This window comes from Capsicum annuum, chromosome 2 (assembly GCF_002878395.1).
Source record: "Capsicum annuum cultivar UCD-10X-F1 chromosome 2, UCD10Xv1.1, whole genome shotgun sequence".
NCBI lineage: Eukaryota > Viridiplantae > Streptophyta > Magnoliopsida > Solanales > Solanaceae > Capsicum > Capsicum annuum.
Window position 1 is genome coordinate 145770827 of NC_061112.1, and position 15568 is coordinate 145786394.

The following is a 15568-nucleotide window of genomic DNA, read 5'->3' on the forward strand; positions in this document are numbered from 1 at the left end:
AGAATAGTAGTCTGGTTGTTTTTGGTAATTGGTACTTTATTTATTATGTTTTTCCTTCAAGTCAGTATGAAAGAAACGGAAAAAGGGTAGTTGATTACTACTTGGAAGGAATTGTTGATTATACTGATGTGTTGCATGTAAACTACGTACATAGCTAATCACCAATACACAGATTGACATCATTGTATCATTGTGATTTCATGTCCAGGGAGCATTGTGATAATGGAGCGTGGTACTAGTGCAACAACGGGTCCTGTAAGAACTATGACCTATGCACATAGCTCTGTAATTATCTGCGTAAGACCAGAATCCCGTCATCGTTGTGGTACCAAATGTTTAGGGAAATTATTTCCTGAATGGGAGTGCAACAACACCGTTGGCTAATGGATTTTAAGTTTACTATGTTTCTAACCAAGAAATTCGTTTTTTTACTGGATTCCAGCAGGAATGCTAACAAATAGATGGGCTCCTGTGGCGCATCTTTCCAGTTTCTCTGTACCGTCATTGCCTTTTTCATGGAACTGGACTTTTCTCCTCTGATAAATCAGCCCCTAAGATTTGCTAGAGGGAACCTTGGACCCCGTTGGATGCCACTGCCTCCTTCCAATTTTCACAGGGTTAGCCTTCTCATTTTCAAGCTTTCTTTTCCTTTCCAATTATAAATTTATTGCAATCTTCACCTAATTAGCTTTCCATAATTTATCAATGGAAACATGCATATGGATTTACATACGCATTTATGCTCAACGATATTCCAAACGTTAGAGCTATTATTGTCTGCAGTTTTATTTTGATCCTTTTTTGGGTGAAAAGTTGGGTAGAAAAATTGATAACTGATAAGAATGATTAGTTTCAATATTATTATTTATGATGATGTAATACATGCATTCGTAAGGCTATTCTTCCAAATCAATTGACCACTTGAGAAACTGCAAGCTGTTATGGGAAGGAAAGAGTATGTTACCTTTATCTTGGTTAGGTTTTTAACCAAATAGTAAAACAAAAAGTAAGTCATTTTACTTTGTTGATAGCCTAATGGATTTGCTTTACTTTGTTGATAGCCTAATGGATTTGCAACTTCTTTGAAAGCCCAGGGTAAGTTTTTGTTTCTGCGACAATCCTTGAAGCTGACTTTTCAAACATTTCAAAAAAAAGAAAACTAATGCAAGAATTTATCACTTGATGCGAGATCTCTAAATGATAATGATTGCTGTAGTTTAGCAAGTAGTCACGGCTAGTTGATTGTTCTTTGACAAGCAAACTATGCTCATCTGATCTGTAGCTTTTGCTTGCTTGGAGTTGTATGTGACATTTCAGTTACAAAATGCTATACTTTTCATGTTGACGTGCAAACCGTGAGTTATGACATAATATTGGACAAATATGGGGAAAATAGTATGAAAACTTTATTAATCTTTGTGGAATACTTTTCCTCACAAATTCTGATCTTGAATTTAGGGTATGCTGGCCATTCAAGGCCGGGTTGAAAATGTTGATACAGGATTGAGCAGGGAAGCCATTCTTGCACGTATGAGGTGCTTCAAGTATCAGTTGACAGAAGGATCTACAAGTGACAAAGATACATGTTCTATTTGTCTGGTACGTGCCTATCTTCATTTGCTTGTCTCCTACTACTTAAAGTCTAGTAACATAAGTTAAATTGCCTTACTTGAAAATACTTGTCCGATTTTGCAGGATGACTTCTCTGATGGACAGAACATTGGAAGTACCGACTGCCAACACTCCTTTCACTTTGACTGCATCAGTCAGTGGCTAATGCAGAAGAACTCCTGCCCCCTGCGCAAAAGGATTGCATTGGCAATTTAAGGGGAATCCAAACTAGAATCTACTACTATAATCTGTATATATCTTATTAACTTTGCATGCTATGTTAAGTACGTACTTTTCCTAAAATGGAACTAGTTGAGAAGTGTGTAAAATGGACAGTACTTTTCCTTACTGTGTAGTGCAGCCTTATCTTGATTAAGGCATATTGTTACGACAGAGAGTTGTATACTGGTTGCTCATTTCAACTTATGCCTTGGAAACCTTAGTGCTTTTCATATTTCACCTGTTCAACAGTTCCTTTGTTGGGCCACTTGAGGTGCTGGTTTATTTCCAGTTCTTTGTTTTTTCTTTTGCTTTATTGGCAGAGATCGGGAATATACTGGCTATGTTGTTGTCTTGAGTCAGGGGTCTATCGGAAACAACCTCTCTACTTTATCTTTGAAGCAGATGTATAGTCTGTGTACGCTCTACCCTCTTCAAATCCCACTTTGGTGGAAATACATCGGGTATGTTGTTATGCATTATTAACAATGGGAAGAATGAAAAAAACGATCTACCTTATAAGATATAGGTAAAGTCTACGTACATTTTATACTCTTCCAGCGCCACTTATACAATCACACCGGTATTGCTGTTGTATATTAAGACGTGTGACTTATATCATAAAGAATTTCAAACTTTTAGAATATTTTCGATCACCTCAACTCAATTCTCCAATCATAATGGTAAGATTAGAATTCATGTTTAGAATTCATCCCCTTCAATTCATGAATTCCTTTTAGTAGATGTCACTCTTTACACCCTTCAATCACCTTGTGCTGACTTAACAACTATTGATAGAAATTCTAAATCTTTTGAACAAACAAATACCTTTGAAATATAAAGGCAATCAACTTTCTTACATTGTACTCTATATAAATTCGTTAGTGTTACTGATTTAAATAAGTTTAGAAATTATTGATCTTTCATAGAAATTTATACTATTTTTCATATATATAATTATTAAATTTATACTATTTTTATTATATTTAATTATTTACTCAAAATTTTATTTAATAATATTTTTACTATTTTATAAAATCACGTATCACCTGAACAACATACACATGCAATTCATGCGCTGAAAAATATCTAATACCGATCCAACAATTCATAATTATTTTAAGCTCATACGTTTTATTTTATAATTTATATTTTAAAAACATAATTTGACATACTATATAGCTAAATTATAAACGTAATCTTTTTTATTACCACAATCGAAATTGTTTACCAAATTTTTTAAAAAATCTATTACCTCAATTATATTGATCTTTGCATTTAAAATTCCGCTTCAATTGTATTAATATTTGAAATCGCCCTCCCCCTCAATTGTATAGATCTTTGTAGTTTTACCTCCTCAATTGTTTTGATTCCCTAATTTCTCAATTATATATATCGACTCTTTCATCTTAATTGTATAGATCCATGTAATTCCTTTCCCCGATAATAATTCTTCTTCAATGTCAATCCTCTCCACTCATTCTTAAGTATTTCTCTTTATTTTATCAATGCTGATGTCCATCAACGATAAGAACTACTGAACTTCAGACTTAATTGGAGAAAGAAGGTTAGTGAAAAATAGAAAAAAAAAATTGAATTTCAATTGCATATCATTTTTCTCCATTTCAAGCATAAGTGGAGTTGAATTTACAAAATAAAATTTTGTGTTAGAAGTACTTTAATCCATATACTACGAAATAAGGTCAGAATCAATTTAAGACTTTGAAAAACTTGAATCCCCTTTCAATCGCATCATTTTCAGAATTGATACCCTTAAATTCAATAGTTCCTTTTAGCAGATTAGCCATCCTTTCCACCTTCCAACCACTTTGTGTAGTCTAACAATCATTGATGAGAATGGTAAACCTTTGAACAGACAAATACCTTTAAAATATAAAGATATATAATTTTTTTAGATTACGATTTATATGAGTTCAATACTGTCATCAATTTAAATAAACTTAGAAATTATTAACCAATCATAAAGAGTTTATACTATTTTTTCATGTATAATTACTTACTCAAAATTTTATTTAATAATATTTTTATTATTTTGTAAAATCATATATAACTTGAATCAACGTAAAAGTGCAGTGCATGTGCTGACAAATTAGTCTAATGTCAATTTAAAAATAGTTAATTATTTTTAATTTTATATACTTTATTTTATATTTTTAAAACATAATTCATAATTAAATATTGAATAATTAGTTTGGGTGTTCATCAACGAAGAAAGTTGTTAAACTTCGAACTCGATCAGAGAAAGTAGGCAAGCAAAAAATAGATTGCATACAATTTTTCTCTGTTTCGATTCATAAATTCACCAAGAATTGATATCAGAATCAATTTAAGACTCTAGAAAATTTGGACCGCCCTTCTCATCAAATCTCAATTACGAAAACAAAGAATTTCGATAACTCCTGACCTAGTGTGAGTGTAGCTACAACAACCAGTAAATTTTAATTTTAATTAGTGGGTGTTACTTATGTAGGTCATTGGCTAAATCAACATTAATTGCAAAAATTGCAAGTCTTCTCACACAAACTTTTAATCATGTAGTTTTGGATTTAGTTCTTCTTTTTTTATCACTGTCAATCATTATATTGTTACATTTATATATCAATGCATATAGAGGTTTGTGTGTAATATTATCAAATCTCTAGCAGGACAATAAAAAATCTTGGTAATTTCTGACCTAGTACGAGTGTAGTTACCACAACTAGTAAGTTTTGCTTTTAACTAGTGGTTATTACTTATGTAGGTCATCACTAAATCAACATTTATTGAAGAAGTTGCAAGTCTTTTAAGATAAATTTTAATCATGTAATTTTGAGTTTAATTCTTTTTTTTTTTATCACCGAGAATGCTATACCTTTGAATAAATAAATACCTTTAAAATATAAAGGCAATCAATTTTTGTAAGTCACATTTTATATGAGTTCAATATTTTTAGTAATTTAAATAAGCTGAAAAATTATTAAATAAGCATAAAAAATATACTACTTTTGATGTATAATTACTTAATCAAAATTCAATCTAATAATATTTTTACTATTTTATAAAATTATATATTAGTTGAATCAAAGTAAAGTGGAATGCACGCGCTTAGAGTAACTAGTCTAATATCAATTCCATAGTACTCGCTTCGTTTTAAAAAGAATAACTTACTTTACTTTTTAGTCTGTTTCAAAAAGAGTGACTCATTTTATTTTTTGGTAATACTTTGATTTCAACTTTTCACATAACATGTTTAGGATCATAGGATTAAAAAATATTTAATCATATTTGACACAATTTTAATTTAAGGTCACAAAATTCAAAAGTTTTCTTTATTTTCTTAAATTTTGTGTCAAGTCAAAATAGATTATTATTTTTTTAAATGAATAAAGTAATTTTTAAACTTATACACCTTTTTATTTTATATTTCTCTTATATTTTAAAACATAATGTTCGCTCCGTCTCATTTTATATGTTACTATTTGACTGGACATGAAGTTCAAAAAATAAGAAAAGATTTGATAATGGTTATCAAATTATCCTTTATCAAAAGATGAGCTACTATTTTTTAATTAAATAAAATTAATAAGAATAAAAGTGAAATTATATCTTTAAATAGTTAGTAAATAAGAAAAGATACATTCTTTTTGTACAGATCAAAAAAGAAAATACACATAGGACGGAGGGAGTAATTCATAATGTTATATACTTGAATAAGTTAAATGTTGGGTTGTGGTGGGGGGGGTCTCACGCATAAATAGCACACAGCTAACAACCATCCAAACAAGGTGTTACTCTCATTGCTTCTTCTCTATGTACTTACAAAATCTCCATTATCGAGGCAAGCAATTTATGGAAGATGTGTTGATGGAATATGTGATGAAGATGAAGATTGGCACCGCGTGTGTTTGGCAGCGCCTATTGAGGCGTTGCCGGATTCGGATATTGACAAATTTGTGCAAATGTGAGTATTTGGAAATTACAATATGTTTTTAGTTCTAAATCATTATTGTGTTGTTATGAACTTTTATTTTGTATCTAGTATACCGCTGGCAGTATTTAGGAGCTCCTTGTATGTTTAAGAGGTATTATTGTTGTTTGTTTGTAAAAAGGGGGGGATATTAGACTATTAATTGTATGATAATCATCTCTGTGTATCTTAATTTCTGGAATTACAATATGTAATTTCATAAATCATGTACCGCACATCAAAAAGTTTTAGATGGAATATTTGGTTCATGATCTTGAACCAATTGAGAGGGAAAAATAATCATAATCTATTGGTCTAATGCATACAAGTGCTATTGTATGCAACATATCATATCTCAGACCAACACATAAAACTTTGTTTTAATTAGCAATGATTTAGCTATTTATTGAAGGCATTCAATGTCAAACCATCATCATCAAGATGAATTGTTTTGATTATACAATCTGAAAGTTATGTTCTTAACTCAATTTATTGACTAAACAACTTTATGAATGTCAAACTATGGGTTGACAATAAATGTACATGTGATCATCTTATTGATGTATTATTTTAACATATTACATGATAGGTGAACGAGCCCTTATTCACCTTTTATACCTTTTCAGATTTTAAAGGATCAAATCCCAACATTAGTTGGTCCAACCAAATTATCATGAGAACAAGCAACATAAAAAGCTCATAAATAATTTTTGAATTCTTCAATGTGTATTTAATAATTAATATGCATATATTTAGGATGTAGCAATGATTCATGTCAATTTATGAACTTTTATACTAGTAAACTCCAAGTTTATCATGACATATATTTTTCACTTTAGGAAATTTCAGATTTACTATTGCATGAATAAATTTCAGATTTACTACTTTAAAAGTAGATTTCAAAATAACTCTTCTCAGTTATTCTGCCTCTTTCGGAGGTGAGTTGTGATGCCATCACAATCAAGTACACGTTTGTATTGATAAACTTTACTAAATATTATCACATTCACCCAGGGAATGGATCTATGCTTATAACAATTAAAATTCTCATTTCCATGAATAAAATATAATCGTGTCTTAAGCCAATCAAATTGATAGCTTATAACCTTTTTTATGATATTGCTACTTCAGGAGCAAATCGAGGCATACATATGATCTAGAGAATTTTTCTCTAACATATCTTATGATCATAATATGCGTGTGAAAATATCTAGCGAATGCAGAAAGCAACTGAAGGCGTTCTAGTTTGTTCAATGTAGTTTGAATATCACTTTTGATGATCATTATCATATTGTCCCCATGGGTAAGAGTTGACTCTACCACGTTATGTTTTTTCATTTATGAGATGATCTACAACTATTGCCTTAGAGGCAAGACTTAGCTCAAGGACTTTCAAACAACAAATTGTGTCCCGTGGGCGAAAGTTGACTCTACCACATTATGTTTTCATTTATGAGATGTTCTACAACTCTTGCCTTAGAGGCAAGACTTGACTCAAGAACTTTCAAACTACAAATTATGTCGCATGGGCAAGAGTTAACTCTACCACGTTATATTTTCATTTATGAGATGTTCTACAATTATTGCCTTAGAGGCAAGACTTGGCTCAAGGACTTTCAAACTATAAATTATGCCCCATGGGCAAGAGTTGACTTTACCATGTTATGATTTCATTTATGAGATGTTCTATCACAATTGCCTTAGAGGCAAGACTTAATTAACTCAAGGAGTTTCAAACTACAAATTATGCCCCATGGGCAAGAGTTGACTCTACCACGTTGTATTTTCATTTATGAGATGTTCTACAACTATTGCCTTAGAGGCAAACTTAGCTCAAGGACTTTCAAACGACAAATTATGCCCACGGGCAAGAGTTGACCCTACCACGTTATATTTTTATTTATGAGATGTTCGACAACTCTTGTCTTAGAGGCAAGACTTAATTAGCTCAAGGATTTTCAAACAAAAAATTATGCCCCATGGGCAAGCGTTGACTCTACCACGTTATGTTTTCATTTATGAGATATTCTACAACTATTGCCGTAGAGACTTTGAAACTACAAATTATGCCCCACGGGCAAGAGTTGGCACTGCCACATTATGTCTTCATTTATGAGATATTCTACAACTCTTGCCTTAGAGGCAAAACTTAGCTCAAAGACTTTCAAACTACAAAGTATGCCCCACAGGCAAGAGTTAACACTACCACGTTATGTTTTCATTTATGGAATATTCTATAACTCGTACCTTAGAGGCAAGACTTAGCTCAAGGACTTTCAAATAATAAACTATGCCCCACGAGCAAGAGTTGACACTATCATATTATGCCTTTATTTATGAGATATTCTACAACTCTCGGCTTAGAGACACGGCTTTTTTCAAGAATTTTCAAAGGACTTCGTAACAACAATTAATGCCCTTAAATTTGCTTTGATGTTAAAAAAAGAAGATATCTTTGCAGATTATCCAATTTTTTATTTATTAGCAAAATATAATAGAAGTTGAGAAAAAAAAAACGACCAAACAAAATAGAGAAAAAAAGAAAGATTGAGAAAAAAAGAAAAGAAAAGAAAAAAATAAAGATAAAAAAAAAGTGAAGAATTACGAAAATTTAGAAAAAAAAAAGAGAGGAAAAATAAAAATAAAGCTTGAGAAAAATGAGGGAAAAAAAGAGATATGAAAAAAGAAAAAAGCGATCAAACAAAATAGAAAAAAAAAAGAGTGAGAAAAAAAGGCAATGAAAAAATAAAGACTAAGAAAAAAGCGAAGAATTAAAAAAAATTGAGAAAATAAAAAATGAGAGGAAAAAAAATAAAATTTGAGAAAAATGAAGAAAAAAATAACTAATAAAAATAAAAAATAAAAGAAAAATAAAGGTTAAAGACAAGTGAATTAAAAAAAGAAAAAAAATTAGATAATGCTTGAGAAAAAAGAAAAAAGAGAAAAATAAAGGCTGAGACAAATGAATTAAAACACGAAAATAAAATTAAAGGAAAAAATAAAAAGTTAAAATAATAAAAAATAGAATAAAAAAATTAAAGGAAAAAATAAAAAAGTGAAAATAATAAAAAATAAAATTTGAGAGATAAATGAGTATGAAAGTTTAAAAATATAGTTACTTTTAGTATATTAAAAAGTAAGGAAGATTATTCTTCAAAAACATTCTTATTTGGGGTTAAATATCTAAAGCCACTCATATTTGGGTCTATGCAAAATCAATTGAAGGATTTTAAAAACTTGAGTTTGCCCTCTCATTCACATCATGTTTAGAATTGCCTCCCTTGAATTCAATAATTCCTTCTAGCAGATTAGCCACCATTTTCATACAAATATAAATGTATCAACAAATATAAAAATATAAATGATGTTGCAAATTATAAAATATAAATATAATTGCTAATTATAAAATAGTAATACAAATAAAATTGTATTAACAAATACAGAAATATATATAGTAGTGCGAATATAAATACAATAAACGATAGTAATGTTTTCAGTATCATCCATGATTTATGCCCGACGTAGCCATATTTAAAAAAAAAACAAAAAAATATAAAATGAAGTAAAAATAAAAAAGGAGAAAGGGAAAAATATATACAAAAAGAAAAGAAATCAAAAAAAGACAAAAAAGAAAAAAATGAGTAAAAAATACCGAAAGAACGAAAAAAGGTAGAAAAGAAAAAAACGAAGAAAGAGAAATAGAAGTTAGAGATAGAAGAGAGAAAAAAATAAAAAGAGAAAGAAAAAATAAAACCAAAATAGAAAAAAGAAAAAAAGGCTAGCCATGTAATTACTCTCATTGTATTTATATTATAGTCGGTTGCTTACTACTACTATTACAACTACTACTAATGTGAGTTCAATACTTTCATCAATTTAAATTAGCTGAGAAATTATTAATCAATCATAAAAAATTACACTATTTTTTCATGTCTAATTACTTACTCAAAATTCTATTTAATAATATTTTTATTATTTTGTAAAATCATATATTACTTGAATCAACGTAAATGTGCAGTGCACGTGCTGAAAAATCAGTCTAATATCAATTAAAAAATAGTTAATTATTTTTAAATTTATATACTTTATTTTATATTTTATATTTCTAAAACATAATTCATAATTACATACGAAATAATAAGTTCAGGTGTTCTTCAACGAGGAAAGCAGTTGAACTTTGGACTCGACTGGAGAAAGAGAGCAAGCAAAAAATAGATTGACATCATCGTATCATTGTGATTTCGTATACACGGAGCATTGAGATAATTTTTTGAGCTTCATTAAATCATGAAACTTCTATAAGGAAAGAAACTCACCTACATTTGATCGTGGTACTAGCGCAACAACTGATCCTGTAAGAACTATGACCTATGTCGCACATAGCTTTGAATCATCTACATAAGATCAGAATCCTGTTTCGTCGTTGTGGTACCAAATGTTTTGGTAAATTATTTCTCATATGGGAGTGCAAGAACATTGTTGGCTATTGAAACTAGAGTTTACCATGTTTTCATTATTCCAAGAAATTCATTTTTCCACGGAATTCCAACAGGAATGCTAACAAATTGTTTGACTCCTTTTACGCATCTTACCAGTTTATCTGTACCGTCATTGCATTTTTCAATATTTATATTATTTTTATATATATAATTATTTACTCAATATTCTATTTAATAATATTTTTAATACTTTATAAAATTATTTATTACTTGAATCAATGTAAACGTGCAGTGCACGTGCTGAGAAACTAGTCAAATATCGATTAAAAAATAGTTAATTATTTTTAAACTTATATATTTTATTTTGTATTATATATTTCTAAAACAAAATTCATAATTACATCCTGAATACTAAGTTTTCGTGTTTATCAACGAAGAAAGCTATTGAACTTGTGACACGACTGGAGAAAGTGAACAAGCAAAAAACAGATTGACATTATTGTATCATTGTAATTTCAGGTACAGGGAGCATTCCGATAATTTTTTTAGCTTCAATAAATCATGAAACTTCTATAAAGAAAGAAACTCATCTACAATGGAGCGTGGTACTAGTGCAACAACTGATCCTCTGTAAGAATGATGACCTATGCCGCACATAACTCTAGATTCATTCACATAAGACCAGAATCCTATTTCATCGTTGTGGTATCAAATGTTTTGGTAAATTATTTCTCGAATGGGAGTGCAACAACATTGTTGGTTAATGGAACTAGAGTTTACCATGTTTTCATTATTCCAAGAAATTCATTTTCCCATCGGATTTCAGCAGGAATGCTAACAAATAGATTAGCTCCTGACGCGCATCTTACTACTTTCTCTGTACCGTCATTGAATTTTTTAGTATTTATATTACTTTTTTTTTATATAACTGCTTACTTAACATTCTATATAATAATATTTTTACTATTCTGTAAAAGCATATATTACTTGAATCAACGTAAACGTGCAGTGCACGTGCTGAGAAACTAGTGTAATATCAATTAAAAAATAGTTAATTATTTTTAAACTTATATACTTGATTTTATATTTTATATTTCTAAAACATAATTCCTAATTACATATTGAATAATAAGTTCAAGTGTTCTTCAACGAAGAAAGCTGTTGAACTTCGGACTCGATCGGAGAAAATGAGCAAGCAAAAAATAGATTGACATCATTGTATCATTGTGATTTCAGGTACAAGGAGCATTGTGATAAATTTTTGAGTTTCATTAAATCATGAAACTTCTATAAGGAAAGAAACTCACCTACATGGATTGTGGTACTAGTGCAATAACTGGTCCTATAAGAACTAGGACCTATGCCGCACATAAGACCAGAATCCTATTTTATTGTTGTGGTACCAAATGTTTTGGTAAATTATTTTTCGAACAGGAGTGCAATAACATTGTTGGCTAATAAAACTAGAGTTTACCATGTTTCCATTATTCCAAGAAATTCATTTTTCCACTAGATTCCAGCAGAAATGCTAACAAATAGATTGACTTCTGTCGCGCATCTTATCAGTTTCTCTGTACCGTCATTGCATTTTTTAATATTTATATTATTTTTATATATTTTATTAACTACTCAATATTCTATTTAATAACAATTTTATCATTTTGTAAAATCCTATATTACTTGAATCAACGTAAACGTGCATTGCACGTGTTGACAAACTAGAGAATAAGTTTTGGTGTTCATCAACGAAGACATTTGTTGAATTTCGGACTCGACTGGAGAAAGTGAGCAAGCGAAAAATAGTTTGGCATCATTATATTATTGTTATTTCAGGTACAGGGAGCACTGTAATAATTTTTTGAGTTTCATTAAATTATAAAACTTCTATAAGGAAAGAAACTCACCTAAACTTAGCGTGGTACTAGTGCAACAACTAGTCATGTAAGAACTATGACCTATGCTACACATAGCTCTAGAATCATCTACATAAGATCAGAATCATGTTTCATCATTGTGGTACCAAATGTTTTGATAAATTATTTCTCTAATGGGAGTGCAACAACATTGTTGGCTAATGAAACTAGAGTTTATCGTGTTTTCATTATTCCAAGAAATTCGTTTTCCCACTAGATTCCAGTAGGAATGCTAACAAATAGATTGACTCTTGTCATGCATCATACTAGTTTCTCTGTACCGGCATTGCATTTTTCAATATTTATATTATTTTTATATATATAATTACTTACTCTATATTCTATTTACTAATATTTTTACTATTTTGTAAAATCATATATTACTTGAATCAATGCAAACGTGCAATGCATGTGCACTTGCTGAAAAACTGGTCTAATATCGATTGCATAATAGTTAATTATTTTTAAACTTATTACTTTATTTTACATTTTATATTTCTAAAACATAATTCAAATTTACATAGTGAATAATAAATTCAGGTGTTCTTCAGTAAAAAAAGTTGTTGATCTTCGAACTCGACTGGAGAAAGTGAGCAAGCAAAAAATAGATTGACATGATTCTATCATTGTGATTTCAGGTACAGGGAGCATTGTGATAATTTTTTGAGATTCATTAAATCATGAAACTTCTATAAAGAAATAAACTCATCTACAATGGAGCGTGGTACTAGTGCAACAACTGATCATGTAAGAACTATGACCCATGCTGCACATACTTCTGGAATCATCTATATAATATCATAATCTTGTTTCATCGTGTTGTACCAAATGTTTTGGTAGATTATTTCTCGAATGGGAGTGCAACAACATTTTTGGCTAATGGAACTAAAGTGTACCATGTTTCCATTATTTCAAGAAATTTATTTTCCCACTGAGTTCCAGCAGGAATGCTAACAAATAAATTGGCTGCTAACAAATAAATTGGCTCCTATCGCGCATCTTACCAGTTTCTCTCTACCGATATTGCATTTTTCAATATTTATAATATTTTTATACATATAATTACTTACTCAATATTATATTTAATATTATTTTTACAATTTTGTAATATCATATATTACTTGAATCAATGTAAACGTGCAGTGCACGTGCTTAGAAACTAGTCCAATATCGATTAAAAAATAGTTAATTATTTTAAAACTTATTACTTTATTTATATTTTATATTTCTAAAACATAATTCATAGTTACATACTGAATAATAAGTTTTGGTGTTCATCAACGAAGAAAGTTGTTGAGCTTCGAACTTGACAGGAGAAAGTTTACAAGCAAAGAATAGATTGACATCTTTGTATCATTGTGATTTCAGGTACAGGGAGCATTGTGATAATTGTTTGAGCTTCATAAAATCATGAAGCTTCTATAAGGAAAGAAACTCACCTACAATGGAGCGTGGTACTACTGCAACAATTGGTCATGTAAGAACTATGACCTATGCCGCACATAGCTCTGGAATCATCTGCATAAGACAAGAATCCCGTTTCATCATTGTTGTACCAAATGTTTTCGTAAATTATTTCTCGAATGGGAGTGCAACAACATTGTTGGCTAATGGAATTAGACTTTACCATGTTTTCATTAATTCAAGAAATTCATTTTCTCACTAAATTCCAGCAGGAATGCTAACAAATAGATTGAATCATGTGGCGCATCTTACCAGTTTCTCTGTACTGCCAAAGCATTTTTTAATATTTATATTATTCTTTTATATATAAATATTTACTCAAAATTATATTTAATAATACTTTTACTATTTTGTAAAATCATATAAAACTTGAATCAATGGAAACGTGCAGTGCACGTGCTGAGAAACTAGTCTAGTATCGATTAAAAAATAGTTAATTATTTTTAAAACTTATATACTTTATTTTATATCTTATAAGAACTAAAACATAATTCATAATTACATACTGAATACTAAGTTCAGGTGTTCTTCAACGAAGAAAGTTGTTTAACTTGAAACTCGACTGAAGAAAGTGAACAAGCCAAAAATAGTTAGACATCATTGTATCATTGTGATTTCAGGTATAGGCAGCATTGTGATAATTTTTTGAGATTCATTAAATCATGAAACTTCTATAAGGAAAGAAACTCGTCTATAATGGAGTGTGGTACTAGTGCAACAACTGGTCCTGTAAGAACTATGACTTATGCCGCACAGAGCACTGGAATCATCTACATAAGACTAGAATTCTACTACATTGTTGTGGTACCAAATGTTTTGGTAAATTATTTCTCGAATGGGAGTGCAAGAACATTGTTGGCTATTGGAACTAGAGTTTACCATGTTTTCATTATTCCAAGAAATTCATTTTTCCACTGAATTCCAACAAGAATGCTAACAAATAGTTTGACTCCTTTTACGCATCTTACCAGTTTCTCTGTACCGTTATTGCATTTTTCAATATTTATATTATTTTTATAAATATAATTATTTACTCAATATTCTATTCAATAATATTTTTAATATTTTATAAAATTATTTATTACTTGAATCAATGTAAACGTGCAGTGCACGTGCTGAGAAACTAGTCTAATATCAATTAAAAAGTAGTTAATTATTTTTAAACCTATATACTTAATTTTATATTTCTAAAACATAATTCCTAATTACATACTGAATAATAATTTCAGGTGTTCTTCAACGAAGAAAGCTGTTGAACTTCGGACTCGACCGGAGAAAATGAGCAAGCAAAAAATAGATTGACATCATTGTATCATTGTTATTTCAGGTACAGGGAGCACTGGGATAATTTTTTGAGCTTCATTAAATCATGAAACTTCTATAAGGAAAGAATCTCAACTACAATAGAGCATGGTACTAGTGCAACAACTGGTCATGTAAGAACTATGACCTATGTTGTACATAACTACGGAATCATCTACATAAGATCAGAATCCCGTTTCATCATTGTGGAACCAAATGTTTTGGTAAATTATTTCTCAAATGGGAGTGCAACAACATTGTTGGCTTATGGAACTAGACTTTACCATGTTTTCATTATTCCAAGAAATTCATTTTCTCACTAAATTCCAACACGAATGCTAACAAATAGATTGGCTCCTGTCGCGCATCTTACTAGTTTCTTAGTACCGGTATTGCATTTTTAAATATTTTTATTATTTTTATATATGTATAATCACTTACTCGATATCATATTTAATAATACTTTTACAATTTTTTAAAATTATATATTAATTGAATCAACGTAAACGTGCAGTGCGCGTGCTGAGAAACTAGTTTAATATCTATTACAAAATAGTTAATTATTTTAAAACTTATTAATTTATTTTATATTTTATATTTCAAAAAATATAATTCATAATTACATACTGAATAACAAGTTTTGGTGTTCATCA

General features: G+C 29.7%; 1 protein-coding gene across 3 annotated transcripts; it reads left to right on the forward strand.

Annotated features, from left to right (window-relative positions):
* The first annotated feature begins 6 nt into the window (after positions 1 to 6).
* Positions 7 to 2086, forward strand: LOC107860283 (E3 ubiquitin-protein ligase MBR2). 3 transcript variants are annotated; one of them, XM_047407381.1, is made up of 4 exons: positions 7 to 325; positions 443 to 617; positions 1459 to 1599; positions 1696 to 2086. In XM_047407381.1, the coding sequence occupies exons 2-4, from the start codon at positions 462 to 464 to the stop codon at positions 1825 to 1827; spliced, it is 429 nt and encodes a 142-aa protein (XP_047263337.1). In that variant the 5' UTR covers positions 7 to 325; positions 443 to 461; the 3' UTR covers positions 1828 to 2086. The 3 variants fall into 3 exon arrangements, with proteins under 3 accessions (XP_047263337.1, XP_047263336.1, XP_047263338.1); XM_047407380.1 differs by having other exon boundaries at positions 7 to 297; XM_047407382.1 differs by having other exon boundaries at positions 7 to 255.
* The last annotated feature ends 13482 nt before the right edge of the window (positions 2087 to 15568 follow it).

Excerpts from the sequence above, each read along its gene's own strand:
- LOC107860283 (XM_047407381.1), top strand. The coding sequence starts at position 462 with ATGGGCTCCTGTGGCGCATCTTTCCAGTTTCTCTGTACCGTCATTGCC. Across the intron at positions 618-1,458 it reads CTCCTTCCAATTTTCACAGG|GGTATGCTGGCCATTCAAGG; the intron begins GTTAGCCTTCTC and ends TCTTGAATTTAG. Across the intron at positions 1,600-1,695 it reads ATACATGTTCTATTTGTCTG|GATGACTTCTCTGATGGACA; the intron begins GTACGTGCCTAT and ends CCGATTTTGCAG.